The 19872-nt window shown below is 45.4% G+C and overlaps 1 protein-coding gene across 1 annotated transcript in view; it reads left to right on the forward strand.

Moving 5' to 3' along the window:
• CACNA2D4 (calcium voltage-gated channel auxiliary subunit alpha2delta 4) overlaps positions 1 to 19872 on the forward strand; it is a 130150-nt gene that overhangs the window by 10603 nt on the left and 99675 nt on the right. Inside the window, exons 5-12 of the mRNA XM_018080068.2 lie at positions 3583 to 3699; positions 5201 to 5260; positions 6877 to 7039; positions 9163 to 9294; positions 10291 to 10351; positions 10930 to 11080; positions 12609 to 12683; positions 13889 to 13978. Of these exons, the coding sequence (XP_017935557.2) occupies positions 3583 to 3699; positions 5201 to 5260; positions 6877 to 7039; positions 9163 to 9294; positions 10291 to 10351; positions 10930 to 11080; positions 12609 to 12683; positions 13889 to 13978 (849 nt within the window). The remainder of the gene's footprint in view (positions 1 to 3582; positions 3700 to 5200; positions 5261 to 6876; positions 7040 to 9162; positions 9295 to 10290; positions 10352 to 10929; positions 11081 to 12608; positions 12684 to 13888; positions 13979 to 19872) is intronic.

Consider the following 19872-nt stretch of genomic DNA (forward strand, 5'->3'; position numbering starts at 1 on the left):
CTTTTGTGGCTTTGAGTTTGCTTGGTTTTCTTTGGGTTTTTTGTTTGCTTCCTCCAGAAGAACCTTAATATCATGTTGCAAACCCAAATGGTTGACTTCTCACCAGGATTTATCATTCCCAGAGACTTGGTGAACCAGTAGACATCCCTTGAATCCACAGGGACAGGCTTTTACCCTGGATCAGAAATCTTTAAGAAAGCTCTCAGATGGCTGGCAGTCCCAAGCAGGCAGGATGTCAAATTAAATCTCACAGAGGCAGCAAAAGCCAAGTGGCTTTGGCTTGATGGCTGAAGCATTCATTGTCTTGTATTCCCTTGCCCATTATGCACACTTAAACCTGGCTCAGAGAGGATGGATCTGTATTAGTGTTGGCTGTGGCCTGGGACAGCTGAGGGCATCAGGGCTGGAGTAAAGAAGCAATGTGAAAGGGTGAGTAGGGGGAGGGCAGTAGCATCTCACAGAGCAAAGGAACAGAAGTTTGAACCTGTGGCTTATTAGGTGTTTTGCCACAGCCTTGCTGCTGCAGTTGGCCAAGCAGTGACCATGGGCTCAGGACCACCAAGGGCAGCCATGCCAGGAGATGACTCTGGGCTTTTCAGGGCTTGTCTTTAAGTGTCAGAAACACCATCAGCTTCAGCAGACCCAAAATTTAAATTTCCTTCTACTGTGTTAACAATGCACTACAGGTGTTTCTGAGAATCATCTCCTGCTCTCTTTTATAGCTGAGGTGCTGATTGCCCTACCCAGTGGATAGAGCTGAGAAAGGACAGCAGGGCTTGACTCCAGCCCTGTAATTACTAGAAAGTGCAACAAAAAAGTACATGGCAAAGAACAGACAAACTCAAGAAGTTCAGTCAAGACTTTTTCCTGGGTGAAGATGAAAGGAATGTCTTTCACACTCTTAATATAGTTCCACTAGCAGTGAGTAATGGAGCACTGTGTATTTCAATAGGCTAAATTTTGTGGAGGTGGGAACAAGAAAATATATTTGGTGACATATCTCTGTTCACAGATAAAACTTAGGATACTGAATTCTGGATATTCCACTTTTAAATTACCACCCCCAACGCTGCAGAAGGCGAATCTTAATGAATTGCTCCTGCTGTTTTAAGGGAGTGCTAAGTACTAGCTGAATAAGAAAAGATTTTCTGTTAGATCTGAGCTAACTTTTTGGCCTCTTTTCAGCATCAGATCCTTCCAGCCAGTTCTCCCAAGCCTCGTTCGTGTTCTGTAAATTATAATGATCTGATTACCTGAACCCTAAATGCAGGTTGCATGGGATAATCTTGGCCAGCTACAAGCACCTGCTTTGACTTTCAGCCGTGGTGTCTGGTAACAGTATTGAAAACACAAGTATTACTTCGTTTCCCACCATTAGAAACTCTCGGAGTCAATAGTCATTAATAGCAGGAGACTTTAGTGGCAGAAATATAGTGGTTTGCTGGTTCATTTGTAGGAAAAAAGCTCACAGAGGATCTGAGCTCAAACTTGATGTATTCTTTCAGCGAACCAAATCTTGCAGAAAGTTTTTTGGGTTTTTTGGTTTGGGTTTGCTTTTTTTTTTTTTCTTCCCAGCTCTGGCTAGATCTTGGGCCTGAGGCATGTACAGTATTAGCAGAGTGCTCATGATTGCTTGTGATAACTTTTATCCTGTGAGCATCTGCTTGTCAATGTGTGAAAAGCACATTAAAAAAAAGTTGAGAGGTAAAAAGACCTGGTTTTTAATTGAAGATGTGACCCGAGGCAACGGGTGGCAGGTCACTTTGTGAAGCCCGTGCTGATGTGGTCCCCCCCCCTTCGTTAGCTTTCCCAGGAGAGATTACCCTCCTCCCCCCGAGGAGGGCCTGATTAAAGCCTGGCCTGGCAGAGATCACTTCTCTCCCGACGAAACCATGACATGGAGCTAAATGGGACAGACACCAGCTGGGATGTGCTCCGCTCTCGTCAGCGGCCAGGGACCGCAGTCGGGGGGTTGTCGCTGCACATTCCTCTTCCTGCAGCGTGGTTACACCAACCTTCGTGCTCAACCCCACCTCCTCCTCCCCCGCTGCCTGCCTGTCCCAGCCGCAGCGGAGGGGATGCGGGGCCCGGCGTTTTTAATCCAGTAAAACCCTCGCCGTTAATCATGCCAGACAGAGCGAGCAGCCTCCCTGCCATGCCTGCTGCAGGCTGGATGCTGCTGCTATTTCTGTCTGACCTCCTCAGCCTGCCCCATCCTCAAGGCGTTTCTTACTCTGCCTGTGCTCGGCTGCCCTCCCGCACCATCAAGGAGCTGCTGGAACAAAAGGAGCTCCACTCGCTCACCCTAAAGTCATGCAAAGTCCTTTCTCTGCCACTTTCTTCTAATTCGAAAGTGTTACCAAAGCCTCTGCCATCTCCTTTTCCTTTTCACCACCTCATTTTTTTTTTTCCCAGCACAAGAAGTCCAGCCCTGGCTGAGATTGCTGCTGTGGTGCTAGCACAACATGAAGGGGGTTTGAGTACAGTGCAGAGAAAACTGATGATGAGGGACCAGGGAATTGCATTTGGTTGCCTTCGTCTTTCCATATTGCTGAGGAGATAAGACTCTGTCTCTTCTGAATAGGTTAATCATACCGTGTCCTTTGGCAGGTTTTTTTACTCTTTCCTTTTGACTATTTCTGTTAGCTGTGGGCTTTTTTGAAAAGCAGAAATAAAGACCATTGTATCTACCCTCAAAAGGGCAGATTTAAGGAGGCAGATTAGTTACACAGTTTGGGAGTACTCTTGGGTTTTTTAATGCCTAGATTATATGAAACCTGGTTAGAAGAAACCAGTTATCTCTAAACCTGTCAGATCCAGATCTTCCTCATCACAGCATCTCTCCCAGTGGAGGCAGCACTAAGCAGCCATGCTTCTAATTCCTAGTTTCTGGGAAATGCCTCTCTGGTGCTCTTGGCCTAAAGCATGCTCCTGGGTGCCTGATAATTAAGATCATAACTGTCTATACTAGCTTTCCTTGGCAGTCTCCCACCTAAGCACTGAGCAGACTCCTCTTGTTGGAGACCTGGCAAGTTACCTTACAGATATGATGACACTGTGGGAGGACAGCACATGGACTAACATGACATCCTTCCCACTGCTGCCCCAGAGCACATATGACATAGGAGGAGATGTTAATGACAGTATACAGCTCTGGTCCCTTGTTCTTCCCTCTGCCTTAATTAAACTTCAGGTATGTGACATGTCTAATGTTGCTATGGATGTAATCACAATCTGCGATTTAGGGGTTTTTTTTAAAAGTTGGCCTTCTGCTTCTCTCTCTCAAATTTGTAGGCACTAGTAGCTTCAGGTACATTGCTGTTTTCAACAGCCACAAGCTCCCAATTGGATCAGTTACTTTTACTTAGTCAAAATGCTTCAAACTATGGCCAATGATCTGCACACACCCAAATTGTGGGGTGAAAAAGGAGAAAAGGCAAAGATGGGAGAAGGTGATAAATCAGAGCAGTTCCTTCAACACCTCTTCCTTCAGCAAAGACAATATCCAGTCAGCAATAATAGATTCACTTCACTCCTTACGAGCCTCCTCTTCAACAACATTTTCTTTTTTCCCTTGGGCAGAAGTACAAAGATGTGGAGCCAACTCTGAAGATCAAAGAGGTGGATGGCTTGGAGCTGGTGAAGAAGTTCTCGGAGCAGATGGAAAGCATGCTCCGCAGGAAGGTCGAAGCTGTCGAGGTAGGACCACTGGGGCTCTGGGAAGGGAGTCCTCTCCTTCAGTCAGCCCCAGAGCAGCAGGCACAGGCCTCCTGCCTGTTCCAGGAGCGTGTGGGCGCAGAGGTTGTGTGAGGACTTTGCCCAACCAAACTCCTGCTGGTGCGGCTGGCTGCTCACTCCGAGCTTTAAGCAGACACTGGTGGGAGGATGTGGGCGTTCAGACAAGGGAATGCTGGCTTCTCCCTCAGCCCAAAGGAGGAAATAAGATTAAAAAAAGTCTAAGAATAAATATGAGGGAATGAACACCCTTTTAGGAGACAAGAGCTGTTTTAAGAAGGGGGGAAAAAAACCCCCTCACAAGTGAAAATAAAGTTCATCCTTGCATAATGCACTCTGGCCACTGAAGACTAGTAGCTTGTTTCAGCTGTGTGTGTGGCTCAAGGGAAATTTCTTCACCCCCTGAACATGAGCTGCAAGGAAGGTGCTTGGATTTCTAGCTGTGTACATGGGGAAGTGTGGAGGAGGTGGCAAGAGGTCTTTAGCTGTTGCTGTGTGGGAGATCAGAGCAGGTAATCGTTATGGCCCCTCTTACTTCCTGCATCTAAGGATTTATCATATTCCTGTGTATTTACCTTCTATGAAAAGCATATTTCTGTAGTCACAGAGCCTTGACTGTTTAAGGCGTCTAATGTGGAAAAGTCATCCAGAAACACATCATTTGAGTCTCAAAGTGAAATGTGGGCATATTTAAACCCAGAGCTTTGGCCCATAACATTGAATTCTTAGCCAGACTTTTCCAGTGTTTGGATTGCCTTATCCTTTGTGAAGGAGCAAAACGTAGTTTTGCTGAGACTGTTGCTGATTGTGCAACCCTGAAAACATGTACATGTTTAGTTGGATTCCTTCCCAGTCTGTACCGACTGAGAACTAGTGCCCTGAAGCATCATACTGGAGAACACTGGCTGATTTTTACTGCCTTCCATAAATGGCAAGAGCTTATAAATGGCCACAGCATCACTGAGCCCTTTATGAAATCAAGTCATGGTCTTTGTCTCAGTAACAATACCAGACTGAGACTCCCACAAGGCCTTTTCCTTTGATGAGATACTGACATCAAGCTGGGTCTGAAAAGTCTTTCCCATGGCTTTTTGGAAGGGTTCACGGAAAATGAAATTAAATCTCTGTCTGTTGTTTCTCTAAATGGACCTGTTTCTGTTTGTATATGTCCTGTGATACCTAAAATTGCTCAGGGCTTTAGTAGGGACTCTGCAGTAAATAGGTGTGAATATACTTGGCAATAAGTAGTTGCAAATGTACCTTCCAAGCTATAAAGTTGCAGCACAGAATGATAGGTCAGCAGAAAAGGAGAGAAAGAGGGAAGTTTATAGCTCCATGATCTCTTGTGGTGAAAGAGGCAGTCGTGCCTTTTCATTAACTGTGTGAATGGCTGATACAGCTGGAAGAGCTTCTGAAGGGCTTGCCACAGCACCCACTCATCTTTCTTTCTGTGTGCTTGCATTAGAGGTTGGTGGAAGCAGCAGAAGACGCAGATCTGAACCACGAGTACAACTCCTCACTGGAGGTAAGTTTATCCTGGTCAGTGACAAAAGATGACACACATCCTCAGAGAGACCGGTCAAAAGATAGGCCTAGCCAGGAACCCAGCCACCTCAGGTTCCTGGACAGGTTAGGAATCTCCTTGCCTTCAGGACACTCAGCTTGTCTAGAGACTACTGTGAATAAGAGACTCCCCTGGCAGATCCCAAATCTAGTAACACCAAAGAGATTAGTTCTTTGGCTTTGGGAGGGGAAGGATTTGGGAAGACACTAGGTTGTGTGATATTATTGGCATAACTTTTACTGCAGACCAACACTATCGTTCTGTGGTGCATTAGTGCAAATTAGCTGGCACTTGGTGGGTTACTTGACTGGAAAATGAGCTAAAAATTGAGTGTGAATGAGCAACGAGGAGGATGCTGTTACAAATACCCACAGCAAACTGTTAATCCAAATGAACTGAGCTTCTCACCATCCTTCTCAACAGCTCCCACCATCTTTTCTCTACCAGACAGGCACCCACTTGTCAGGACTTCCGTTAGGTGAAAGTTTGGTGCTGTCCAAGCAATTTGGATAATTGGCTTTCTGTTAATAACTGTTAGTTGTGGCCAAGCTATGGGATTATTGCTGGTGAGGGGAACTGGAGGGAAAATTCTGTTCAAGGAAGTCCTCTGTCCATAGTACAAGCACAGATACATGAGCAGAAGTGCAGGCTAACCCTGCAAGTAGACATCTCAGTGCAGGGAAAAGCTGAGAATGAAAACACTTGTTGAAATCAGGTTAGCTACTAATTTCATCTCTCCTACCTCTTTTTTTGTTGGTTTGGTTGGTTTTTTTGTTTGTTTTTAAGAATCACATTAGTCATGGTAGTTGGGTCACCTGCATTCCCAGTAAGGGTCATGGGTGAGTCGAGGTACATGATTTAGTATCTGCACCCTCTGAATACTGATGGTGCTTGAACATATATCCTTAAATAACCTCTGGCTAAGATAAAATCAGCAAAAACATCTTAAAAACAGGTTATCCAAGGACGAAAAATGTCCTAAATGTACTAAAGTGACTGTAGATAACAAATCCCCATTGACCTTCACAGGGTGGAAACTGTGTTGTCTTTGAGCACCTTCTGCTTGATCCTTTGCTCTCGATGAGTGCCTGCCACTTGGAGTGACAGAATGAGGGGATAATCCTAGCTGGATGTACACCAGGAGTTAACCCTAGCAAATGACAGCTGTTGAGACAGGGCAAGTAAGGTCGGCACTGACATGCCTTGTATTAAACCTGGGAGCCAGACCCAGTGAGACACTCCAGCTCTCCAGCTAATCACTTAAATACCTCTGAGGGACCCCAGGAGTCTGCCACTGTGTCCCTTTGCTCTTCAGTGGCTCTTCTGCTCCGGGCTATGGCCATGCTTTCAGTCATTTCTTATTGACAATAAGAAATTGGCCAGCAATCATCATTTTGGCAGCTTTACAATTTTCATTTGATACTAGCTTGTTTGTTGCTCATCTTGATCCTGTTTGAAGCCCCAGTTCCCCATATGTCCCTTCTTTATGTTTTAAAGAGTGTTTTTTTCAGCCACACTGGTAATCGTCTGTCTTATTCTCTCTTCGTCTTTCTCTTTTCCATTGTTTTCATCAACAGTTTGATTACTACAACTCTCTCCTGATTAATGAGAAGGATGAAAATGACAATTATGTGGAGCTTGGAGATGAATTCATTTTGGAGCCAAATGAGCATTTCAATAACCTGCTGGTGAACACAACATACAGTGATATCCAGCTCCCCACCAATGTCTACAACAAAGGTAACGGCCTCTACTTTCTCACTACTAGTAGATTGCTGTGGGAATTATCAGTAATGATACTGGAAACAAGGATGGGAATAGAAAAAACCAACTTACAGAAAAGAAACCAAGGCTGGAAAGGTACTATCCCAAGGCACAGTCATATCTGTGCTGTCCTCTATCACTGTGACAGGACTTAGGTATAATCTGCTCTTGGAAAACCTCTTATGATGGACAGTCTTCCATCTTAGGCAGGCAGTATATTCTCCTACAGTTCATTTACTCAAACAAAGATGCTGTGAAAACTGATGTGACTTTATTGGCAATTGTTGCTCTATAGGAAGGGTTGGATCTATCAAGGTCTTTAGACGTCAAGGATCTCATTGATTTCAGCTGAGAACTGAGACTCAAGTACCTTCGTGTCAGGAGACATTAACACTTGACAAGGACACTCTTAATGCTCAGTGAGCATATCCATAGGTGACTAGGGATAATTCACAATTGCTACTGGGACATGACTGTTCTGGGCTGTTTTCTGTTCTCACCAAGCCTTTGGCACCTTGGCAGCTACAGGAGCCCAGGGAGGCACCAAGGGCACATTCACAGCACTCCAGCTACACCCCAGAAACGGGTTCATCTCTGGGCTGGCGAGCACACAGCCACATCTGCAGGTTGAGACACCAGTTGCAACTGTCTTAAGTTTACAGCTCATTTTGGCCAACATTCAGAGCTGCCTGTGCTGGCTCCTTCCTTGCCTCCCTATCAGCTCTTCTCCTTGTGTATTTTTGACAAGAAAAAAAAGTGCCATTGCTTCTCTCATGGATGGAGCTCATTTAAAGTCTTCAGGGCCAGACGGGGCAGGCGCTGGTGACTGTGCTCACAACTGCTGTGTTATTTAGAGAGACAATAGAGGGTCTCCCATGATGTTAAATTAGTTCCATCTGGTCCAACAGCCCCAGACACTAAAATCTTGCTCACAATAGAGCCACCAGCAGAGCTGGCTGTGGGTAGATACAGCAGAGCTGCACAGTGTAGGCTGCTGCCCTCAGCAGAGGACAGAGAGGTGGTCAAATGGCCACTGGCAGAGACAGCAGAGAGGCACTGCCCAGCTGGCTGATTTCCTGCCTGCACAGCTTGGCACAAACTAACCAGCTCTTCTGGCTACGGCTGGAGCATGAGCAGGACATGGAGGGCTGCTTCCATGTCCAGGGATCCTCCAAGGAGCAGTGTCCAGCAGTACTCACTCCTTTTACAAACAGCATCAAGCCTGGCTCTCCACAGCTCTTGTGGCTCTCCATTCCTGTGAGACTTACTTTGACCTCATCACTGGGGAGTCACAGTTCATTTTTTCCCTTATTTTGACCAAAACTGCCTTTAGTAAAGTAACTAAACAGGAAGTGGTAGGTCAAATCCCCAACCCTTTCAACATTTAATACAATGACCAGTTTCTCATGATTCCCTGTTTCTACTGCTGCTGCTCTTTGGTCTCCTGAGACAATGAGTCAACACAGACACCAAATATACATGGCCTCAGGAGTTCTTGGAATCTGCAACATCCTATTGATTCTGATGAGATGGGGGTGAGGCAGGACAGCCCAGGCTTTGTGAGAGAAAGGGCAGGCAAAGAAAAAAAGAAAGAATTGTTGAGGAAAAGACAAAAGAGAAACTGTGTAAATTCTAGGACTCCTCTGTCCTAGGTAGTTACATCTAGCATGAATTTAAACACAATTTGCAGAAAGGCTGTTAGTGGTGCATCAGGCAGTTGCTTTTCAACAGCCACAGGTCCCCTCTCAGGTACCAGCTGTATGGTGTGCCAGCTGTGCTTGGCACAGTGATGGTTGTCTGGGTCTCTCAGAGCATTCTTCCAACCAGATGTAATGCTCAAGGGCAGACAAGTCTGGAAAGAGAAATGAGGTTAACAGAGTATGACCATGCTGAGATCCCCTGCAGGGGCCAGTGGTGACCTGACCTCCAGGATTTATTTTGAATGATGCATCCAACTCCCTACCCAATGCAAAAGCTTTGGATAAGGGTGCATTCCTCCTGGAGTTTCCTCTGTTCCCATCCCTTTTCTCTGTCAGGGTGGCAGATGTCTTTCCTTCTTTTACACACTTTTCCCCCCATTTTTATTCTTCCCCCCACAGACCCTGCCATCCTTAATGGAGTTTACATGTCAGAAGCCCTGAATCCTATTTTTGTGGACAACTTTGAAAGGGATCCCACGCTGACCTGGCAGTACTTCGGCAGCTCCACTGGATTCTTCAGGCTCTATCCAGGTGAAAGAGCAGATTGGTTTTTGCCTTTCAGTGCAACACAACGGTTTTGCAGGACAGGGTCTGCGCCACGGAAGAGTCTAATTTGGGAAGGTTGGGAGCATTGAAGGGCAGGGTGCAGTGAGCAAAATACTTCTTGCATGGGCTGCTTAAGCCGAAGGAACAGTGTCCAGCAGGCATAAACCCCTTTTTCCCATGGGAACCAGCCCCCCAGGTATGTTGCCCTTGCAACCCCAGAGGAGTCTGATGGCAGGGGTATGCCTCAGGCAGGCTGCCCTCCAAAAAGCTCACAGAACACTATAACAGACCTCCCCCATGGCAGGGCTCCCTGCCTCATGCTCCCCTGGGCTTTTTAGTAGTGGCCAAAGCCTCCCTCTGTCTCAGAGGACACACGTGGCAGATGCAGCTGGCCGGCCTGACTTGTTATCCACTCACCAGCTGTGAGTGGCACATAAGGTCATGGCACGAGAGGGAGGTCCCATGATCAGAGGAACCCACGAGATGCTCTGCAGCTGCAGCTTGGCCTTGTGGCCGCTCTGTCAGATGGCTGTGTGCCCTTGTTCTGTGACCTGTCACATGCTGGGGAAGGGGAAAGCAGGGATGACTGCAAACAGAGCCTTTAGCAGGGAATCTGGGACACATCCCTGTCACCACTGCTGCTTTTTTATGCTCTCAACCACCCTCGGGGAGAAAAATACATTGTTGAGAACTACATCAAAGTGGCAAAAAGTTCAAAGTACATCCAATTGCTCCCCAAAATTGAACAGACTACGCCTAGGTACGTTTTTTAACAAAAACTTTATAAACAGTCTACCAAGAACTGCCAAAGACCACGCAGCTCTGCTTGGGTTTCTGCAGAATGGGTGCTGCTGTTGCTGGCCAGACTTGTGTGCCCCCATGGGGTTGCTCGGTCTCGGCAGTGAAGAGCAGCAGTGCCAGTGCCTGGGGAGCAGATGCCTGCCTGTGTGTATTGATTGCTCTTTTTGCTGCTCTATTCAGGCATAAAATGGTTACCAGATGAGAATGGAGTCATCTCCTTTGACTGCAGAAACCGTGGCTGGTAAGTTTTGGAGAGATGTGGCCAAAGCACCATTCAGCTTTCCTCTCTCTCTCTTTTCCAAGGTGACACCTTGGTGAGTTGCTGAGAAACAGTTACTGTCCTGTGCTGCTTTTGTGAGAGATGGGGGGTACATAAACACAGGTAATGGCAGGAAGCCCTATCCCCTGCCAGCAACAGCTTTTCATATGGGATCTACACAGAAATCACCAGTGTATCCTTTCTCTGTCCCATTCTCCTTATAATTTTGCAATTTGGTGGAAGGGACACTTAGACTCTGGAAATGTGGCATATTAACTCAGTCTACTCAGCATGCCTAAAGAAAGCTTTAGCAATGGTCACTCTTGGATGTGTGTCTGGAGCAGACCCAGCACTTCCCAATGCAGGAAGTGAGATGCTGGGGCCAGTGGAAGGGGCAGGTTGGTAGGAAGGGACCTCTGGTATGATCAGCCTGATCCTGCTGGATAGCTGTGCTCGTGGCCTGTGTTATGCTGTGGGTAGCACTGTGTGACAGCAGTATGTTCAGCAATCCTCCTTCCTGGATGCTCATCCTGCTTCCTTGTACTCTTCTTTTTATACAGGTACATCCAAGCGGCCACCTCTCCCAAGGACATTGTCATCATTGTGGATGTCAGTGGAAGCATGAAGGGCCTGAGGATGACCATTGCCAAGCACACCATTGTCACCATTTTAGATACTCTGGGAGAAAATGACTTTGTCAACATCATTGCAGTATGTCTGTCTCAATTCTAATACTGAATTGCCTTCCTTGTGCCTCTTACCAACTTCTCCTTCCCCTTAGCAAATTACAGGCATTCCAGTGATGTAGCTACAGGAGCTATGTTGGATGGGAGATTAACAAAAATTACCCTTGGGAAGTCAGTTTTGTGTGGTCAGCAGGGTGGCTGTCGAGTCATTTCACCTCTCCTCTACAGAGCATGTCAGCTGCATTTTTTTGCTTACTTGAGGGTGTGACTGCAACAGATAACAAGGAGCTGTAGAGAGACACCTAAGATGGCAGGGACCTGAGCTAATAAATTCACCTAGCTTAGAATGCTGTCTTTGGGTCCAGTAGCAGTGTAATCCTCAGGATAATGTTTCCGTGCTAGAAAATTACCACCATGTGCCTTTTTGTGCACCAGCACCCTGCAAGGCTGCCACTACAGTTCAGAGTCAATCTGCACAGGCCTGCATGGAGTTTGGTCAGGTTGTCTAGGTGTTATTCTCTTCCTTTTTAAGGTCTGACTAGGATAAGGATGGGCTGGTTACCCACAGAGAACCGGTACCACTGACCACAGAAAGCAAAACTTTTCCATGACTTTTGCCAAGACTGGTGTCAGGTTAAAGGCTGCTCACCTTCTAATTTTCAAGGCTATTTCAGCATCATGTCCTTCCCCAAGCTCCTTTCCACAAAAGCTTGCCAGGGCACAGAAAATGAGATATAAAGTCTACTTTTTGTCGATAGCTTTTTATGTTAGATAATTAGAAACTCCAATGGCAACAGCTCCGTCTTTATATGGCTGGACAGATGGAAGAGTGAACAGTGTTGGCAGAAAAATGGAGAGGAGTCATTAAGGAGTTTGAAATATCATCTGTTCTTCAAAAACAATCCCAGAAAGACCATATAATATATATATTCCTTTACTGCACTCGCACCAAGAACCTACTGGCTCAGACACATTATAGCCTGACCTCCTGCTGATCAGCTGAGCCTCTTATGAATTACACTCTTCTGAACTTTGTAGGAAAAGGTTTCCACATCTGAGGTAAAACATGCCAGGCTAGAAGCATACACCACACTAATTATCACCATTCTGTGGAGGTGTGGTTACCGGGTATGTTATTACTCAGCTGGGTACCCAGAGGCACCAAGCTTCAGGTTACAAAACCACTCGCAAAGTTCAGCTGGTGGCTGGGGACTCACAAAGTCTGCAGAAGTCAGAACTATGTGCAAATAGTGCTAGAAGGGGCACGAGCTAATGGAGTGTGGATAAAAACTCTACAGTGTGAGTGGGGAAAAAGCTGGGTAGGTATGCTCGGATAGAACTCATAAAAACACTGTAATTAATGCGTTATTTAAACAAATAGAGGATTTATCAAAATTGTAATCTGCCATTATCACTGTAAGCAATTTTAAAGGGAAATAGGTATAAATTAGCATAATGCTCCATACTGCTTTCTGAACATCCACCAAAGACATGAACCCATTTTGTGAATTTTCTCCCATTGCAACCCCTTTCTTTCCCTTTTCTCTTTGCAGTACAATGATTATGTTCATTTTGTTGAACCCTGTTTTAAGGGTATCCTGGTCCAAGCAGACAGAGACAACAGAGAGGTGAGTACCAGGCTCTCATCAGTGTAATTCAGGTAGCTCTCTTAATGTGAGAATTACGTGGGGTTAAGATGCTGAGATACGAAACTCCAGGGACAAGGAACAACCATCTCAGAGCAGCACATGGTTTGCATTTCAGAAACAAGCATCAGTTCAGTGGTGTGTGCTGGCTCTGAGGTTCATCTTTGCTTACATGAAGTCACTGTAGCACGGGGTCAGCTGGCTAACTAAAGAACAGCAGCCAGCTTTCCTGGGTCCCCACTGTTGGACCATGAGCAGACCTAGTCCAGGCTGCTGTGGAAAAACAGTGCACAGAGGGCAAACCAACTTTGAAACCCTGCATCTTGAGCCTTCAGAAGGGAGAACAACCAACCCTTTCCTGGTGAACGTGTTCTCAGCCTGGTCTTATCCTTCCTCAGGGTGGACTGCCAGCAAGCTTTCCCTGGTGAGGGATTTTGCTGCTCTGATCCAGGAGATCTCTGCAGCCCCAAGGTGGTCAGCCTGCATCCAGCTGCTCCACCACCCTCTGGGCTGACTGGTATTTTTAGCTCTTCATACTGGCTTTTTTTCTTCCTTTTTTTTCTCTCTGTATTAATACCAGAGAGGGTAGCACATTCCTCCATGTCTTCAAAAACTAGATTTCTCTCCAAATTCCTTTTTCTGGCTTGGTCCTTGGTCACAGAGTATGATTCCAGAGGGTGATGTCTCCTACAGTGTTTCCTAAAGGATCCCCAAGCCTTTTGAAGCTATCTTGCAGAGAGCACTCTGAGGTTTTAATTTACAACAATGCCTCTTAAGTAGTAGACAAGCATTCAAATGTTTTCTTCCCCCCCCAATCCTGTTGTTTTTGCATGCACAGGATGTTCTTTACCTGAAGGAATGGATAAGGGAAAGTCAGATTTCTAGTGGGTTTGTCCCTGGCATGATTTTTCATGGGCTGTCAATGGTTCACAGCACAGAGACTGAGAAATGCAGTGCTGCTGTAGCTGCATGGGCAAAGGTGTAACCTGATTGTGCCACCAAAGGAGTGGCCATTTGACTTTCCCACCTCCCTCAATCCCAGTGCTGACCTCCCCTGCCCCGCCAGCAGTAGTGGAGGAGCAGGAGCCCAATGGCATGAACTTGTCTAGGTTACCCTTTCCTCCCCTGGCCAAAGGGAACACCCTGCCTACAACTCATTCCTGTCTTTTTCACTCTCTTCTTGCCAGCACTTCAAGCAGCTGGTGGAAGAACTGCAGGCAAAAGGAGTGGGGACTGTGAGCAAGGCTTTGACAGAGTCCTTCAAAATTCTGCGGGAGGTAAGAGTTGGTGTTGGTGCTCGTGTTGGGCACAGGAGTCCCTGCCCATTCCTACATTCCCCTCTACAAGTGGTGACTCAGCACATCCCTCACTGTGTTGTGCTGCAGGGGGATGTGGCATGAGCTGATCTCATGGACCCCAAATTTGTGACAAGCAGTGCAGGGGGAGGTGACCCAGCTCTGGGGAGGTGTTGGTTTGTGCATGATGTCTGTGGCCACTGATCCCTGCCCAGGAGGGATGAGGAGCCAGCAAGGCTGTGGCTCTGTGAGTCTTTTTTTAATGAGCTCCACAACTGTGCTTTGACCAAGCACCTTTATAGATGGTGGCAATAACATATAACTGATCAACTGAGGGCAGCAATTCTGGTTGTAAGTAATGTTATTAGTGAGCAGTAGATGATGGCGAAGACATGAAAGACTATTCTCAGGCTTCAGATTTATTTCAGTGTCACTTTGCTGAGTATCAGTGCTTGGGGAAGAAATCACAGGTCCAAGAGAATTAATCACTCTGATTATACCCCGTGATAAGAATCATAAATGATTCATTGCCTTCTGTGAACAATAGGGACTTCAGTAGCCTGGAGATAAATATGCAACTTAGCTCTATTCCTTAAGGAATGGTAACAAAAAACCCACCAAGAACCAGCTGAATACCCCCCTCTCTTCATGGCACTGTCCATAGTGGGGTTGGTATAAAGAAGCCAATGCCTTTGGTACATATACATACAATGTTAGTGGCCATAATGATGATGTGGGTGTTAAAGTTGGGCCGGAGGTGTGACACCTCGGGAAGGATTCTCCTCTCTCACTAATCCTAAAAACTGAAGGTGTAGGTTTGTTTGGCCATGGTAATGCTGTTCCTAACTTATGCCAGTGCTGGCATGATCAGAGTTGAACCCAGGGAGGGTTGGAGCTGACCTGACTTGTCACTGGTAGTAGAAGCAGAGTGGTTTTAATGACTACCTGAGAAGGGTGGGATGTAGACTTGGCATGGCAGTAATAGGCTGGCAGCACTCTGAGGAGTTCAACATCTTTGGAGGAAGATAGTTACTGAGATGACCAGGGAAGCAGTAATGATATGAAACTAGAACAATTACATGGTCTAGATGCCTGCTAGATTGCCTACAAATTTGTATTCTTGCAAATTACAAAAAAACCCCCAACAAAACTACAAACACAAAAAACCACGAAACAAACAAACAAAAATACTTTAAAAATTATTTTTTAATCAATATTTAAAAGCAAAGAGCCAGAGCCTATACTGGGCTGCACTGTATAAATCAGAATATTTAAAGAATTTTTGCACCAGAGGAAAAATGACTTCCTAATGTCCAATGTAGCCCTGGTATGTACAGTGACAACAGGTTAAAGAAGCCCAGAGCAGTACAACTGCAGACATTCTCAAGCAGCACAGCTATGAAGGTCTCAGTGGAGAATCATAAAGCACAATGCTAAAGAAAGCCTGCTTGCCCCAGATGAGATAGCAGCAGGTCATTCCAGGCACAGACACCAAAAACTGTTCTGGTTCACTAATAACTAATGAGGAGAGCTCACACCTCCTTTCTGACAGGCATGGATCATCCACTAGACTAGGCAATCTTCAAGCCTCCAGGAGGCAGAACCTTTATGAAGCCCTGCATACTTCAAGACAGGCATGCCCATGGGAAATAGAAGGTACATGGCAAAACAGCTGAGACAGAAAAAAGTGCCCTCCACTGACATAGCTAGACCAAAAATACCTCCAAAGAGAGACTGATGTCCACGCAGCCCAGTGGACTAACATGATTCCACTGCAGTAATAGATAAGAAATTATTTGTAGGTAAAGAAGTTATTTTTTTTTCTATTTGGCATCAAAAATGCAGTCAACAGTTTAAGCAGTCATCACTTCTTTGGATCCTTTTTGATTCTCCCTTGTCTAATGAGCTTGAAACAGCTCTGAGATGGCTCTTGGACAGTGCTGCAGGACCCAGCAACCTGCCCTTCACTTGCAAGGTGAAGTACTGCTTTCCTCATGCCTGTTGCTATCTGGGAGAAGGCAACTGGCTCAGACATTTTAGCATCATTCCTTTGAGCACCTGCAGATGAGGAAAGGTGTCACATTCTTCTGCATTCTGGAAAAAGCGGTCCATAAAACAGTAGTTCAGAAATGGTATCTTTGCTGCCAAAGAAAGGCATGAAACAGGGCTAAACATCTCTTCCACCCAGCCTTCCTTCCCCAGTAACACTGAGTGCAGCTTTCTTGCAGAGTGTCTTTCACTGTAGCATGGACCATGACTGTACTCTTCAGCACAATGGGACCTCAGCCCACGGTCACTGAAGCCATCAGCTGAGAGCCTTGTTCCCAACCAGCTGTGGGGCAGTTGGAGGTGCAGCAGGAGTCCTGCAGGACCTCCTGTGTCTTCATCCCAGGATTTCTGCCTGGTGACATTCGCAAGAGACAGGCATTGTGTCTCTGTGCACACATAGCAGCCCCAGAGGCTGCACATACACAGGCAATGCAAGCATAGAAACGTGCCTGTTGTCCTGCTGCAGCCTTCCCCTGACTGCAGCTTCCCTGGTAAGGGCTCATCTAGAGAGTGCCTTGATATCACCAGCTGGAGGACCCCAGGCTCTGCAAGTACCACAGCTTAAGGCAGAAGGGTACCACCTGCTAAGTACTCATATGGCTTAAGGGCTCTCTGAAATCTTCTCTTAGAGATTCTTAAATCTGTATCAGTAATAGTGGAGGCAAAGGTTTTTTCGTCAGTGTGCCTGGAAACAAGTCTGTGCTACTGCAGTCCTGCAGGCAGGAGAAAAGGGAACTTTGGTGGACTTGACCACCCCCTTCTCATCAGGCAAGATTGACATTCTCAGCTTGTAATTGTAGCTGTTCCTCACCGGCTGCCCTGTTATTGTTCACAGGAGCACATGCAAGAGAATGAAAATGAAAATTGCTACATCACACTGATGAAACAGGCTTTGCTGATTACAATAGACAACCAGTAATAATATCTGTAATGAAAGTGACTGCAAAATTTCCCTGGTAATTTTCCTCAGTCCAATTGCTCATAGAATTAATAGCCCAGCAGAGACCTACTCAATGAGGTATGAGTAGCAGAGAGGGTATGAAGAAGAGCACGAATCTCTCACATCTTTGTTTTCTTCCATTATGTTCTGGGGTAGGCAGGGCATATTTTAATCCATGACGCAATTTGCAGAATGGTTTCAGGAGAATGGTTATCCAGAGCTTCCCCTGCCCCTCTCTGCCACGCTCAATAAACCACTTCTACTTTCTATTTCAATTTAGCCACATGCCAAAGTGGTTTCAATGTAATAAGCATCCCAGGGAAACGACGGTCTTAAGCACACGTTTATGAAGTGCTTCAGAATTCTCAGGTGTTAAGTGCTATCTTTTGAGCTCTTCTCTTATTTATCAGTAATCTGTCTCCCTGTTATCTTCTCTTCTGTTTCAACAAGCTCTGCACGTCTTGTTCTCTCACCCTTTTCCTGCAGGATTTATACCCCTTTGTTCTGGCTGCTGCTCTGCTCCTGGCTGCTTCCAGGCTGTCTTCCCTGAAACACCACGCTCCCAACAATGTGTGAGTGCTGCAGCTGAGAGCTATTGAGTGCTAAGCAGAGCAGAATAATTGCCTTCCCTGTTTTACACACCGTAGTCCTCTTAACACAGTGTAAGACAACAGCTATGTTTTTTCAGACACTGTCACATTGTTAATTCCTATCCAGCTGATCTGTCTCTGCATTATCCCTCTCCAGGCAGTATCCACCTTCCTGTTTGGTATTTGAAGCACTGACTCTCCTTTCCAAGGTACATATGTGTGCACACATATACATATGCAAACACCCTCCCCCAATCCTAAGAGAGACATACAAATATATTCATATATTTGTTATATATTAATCTTTTAAGATTAGATAGCACATTAGATAGACCAGATGATCCTTGAGGGACCCCTTCCAATCTGGTATTCTTATGATTCTGTGAAAATCTGTGACACTTACGCGTCCTCCTTTCTCAGAACCCACTCAGAGTAAGTAAGTATTTTGAAAGCTAATGCTTTACCCATTCTCTGGAGGACAAGAAATGCCAAGTTCAGCTTTCCAAGGCCACCTTGGAACATTGTCTTCTCTTAACATCAAGATGCTTTAATCATGCCTTGACTCACTGCTGACCTCAGAAATCACAAAAAAGTTCAAGTTAACTGAGTAGGTCTCTCCAGAATGATTATAGGTGATAAAACATTATGAAACTGGTAACAAACTGGATTTGAGTGAGGCGTAAAATTCTGAGTAACTTGAGCAAACTGGTGCTATGAAAAGGATGAACCCATCTGCTGATGTGAGTTATCAAAAGTTTGTGGTCTCTTATGCTCCACTTGTGTGAGGAAACATCTCATTTATGCACTCACAACTGTGTTACTAACTTTTTTAGCAATGAGCTAAATGTTTAAGGACAACTTACCCATCTAGTTTCGTCCCTTCTTGTAACACATTTTCAGTTGATCCTCTCTTCATCCTTTGGGATCTCATACAGTCCCAGTCAGGTCTCAGCTCATGAGGCAAGTAGTTCAGCTATACCTTCTGCAATTCTTTCCCTTCATGCTGAACACAGATTATTCATATGCTTTCAATTAGCTTTCTCTTTAACTCTACCACTTTGTGATCCTGCCTGTAATTCTTTCTGTCTTTTCCTTGTTTCTTATCACTTCAGCACGTACCCAGCCACTACAACATTGTCCTTTTGATGATCAAGTATGGAGGCTGTAAAGCATCTCTGTCTGACCATTTCCCTCTGTTTTTTTATCAGCTGGCAACATACTCTTTTTACTCCCTCTTTTGCTTCTTCTCTGAACGTTTATAAATGTTTTCTTGATTCCAGTCGCATTTTTGGACCTGGATTTTACAGCGTGTTTTTCAAGACATGCAAAGCTCAGAATTTCCTGTTTACCAGTTCTTATTGTTTTGCTTAATTTCTCATTTCTTCTGCACTGGCTGTTTCCTTCTCTACTGCTAATTTTCTACCCATGAGACGCTTTTCACCAAGTCTGAATTTTCAGTAGTTCTGGAGGCCACTCCGGAGGCAGGTCTGCATAAGAATAGGGCAGGAGGAGATCAGGAGGGGCTGCTCAGTCCTCTGGCCAGATGTGTACATAATCAGCACGTGTGCCTGCACATCTCTGAGTGATGGTGATGGTTTCTATCGCTTAGCTAGTAACTCTGTGCCAGGTTATAACTGCAAAGCAAATGGCAATGAGCAAACAAGGGAGTACAGGAGACTGTGACCCTGAATTAATTAGATCATGCCTGTTAGTCCTGGCAACGTGACCAAAGTTCTATAGAAGAGCATGTAGCTCCGTGCCTTTTCCTCTGGTCCAGCTCTAGCCCACATTTCTTTAGACATCTATTCTGTGGACATATTATTCCTCATCTCCCCTTCTTTCATGCTCCTGAGACTTCAGTCAGAGGAGGGAATTATGCTGAGAGCTTGATGTGAATGCTGTCAGATCATTTGCTACAGCTGCAACCAGTCACAAAAGGACCTAAAACCCAAGGATTACCTCCTTGTTCATTTGTTTTCTAAATCTGTCTTTTTAATCTCTATTTCTATGACACTGATGATCTCATTTTCCCTGTTGAAAATATCATCTACTCCTGTAATTAGGAGATTGCTGGTTCTGATGCAGCATCTAATTTCTCAGTATCTCAGTATTATGAAATCTGAAGCAAGCTTCATGAAGAGATGTCTTAAGTAGTTTGATGAAATGGTGGGTGACCTTAATTAAGCGTTAATTTAATAATAATCTAAACAAACGTTGCAGATTGCAACATTTTGGACTAAGCTGCTTTTGTAACTGTAAGGTTTGCATATCTGTGATCTGAGCCTTATTCTAACAGC

Source organism: Manacus vitellinus, unplaced genomic scaffold (assembly GCF_001715985.3).
Source record: "Manacus vitellinus isolate BGI_N305 unplaced genomic scaffold, ASM171598v3 scaffold_5_pilon, whole genome shotgun sequence".
Lineage (NCBI taxonomy): Eukaryota > Metazoa > Chordata > Aves > Passeriformes > Pipridae > Manacus > Manacus vitellinus.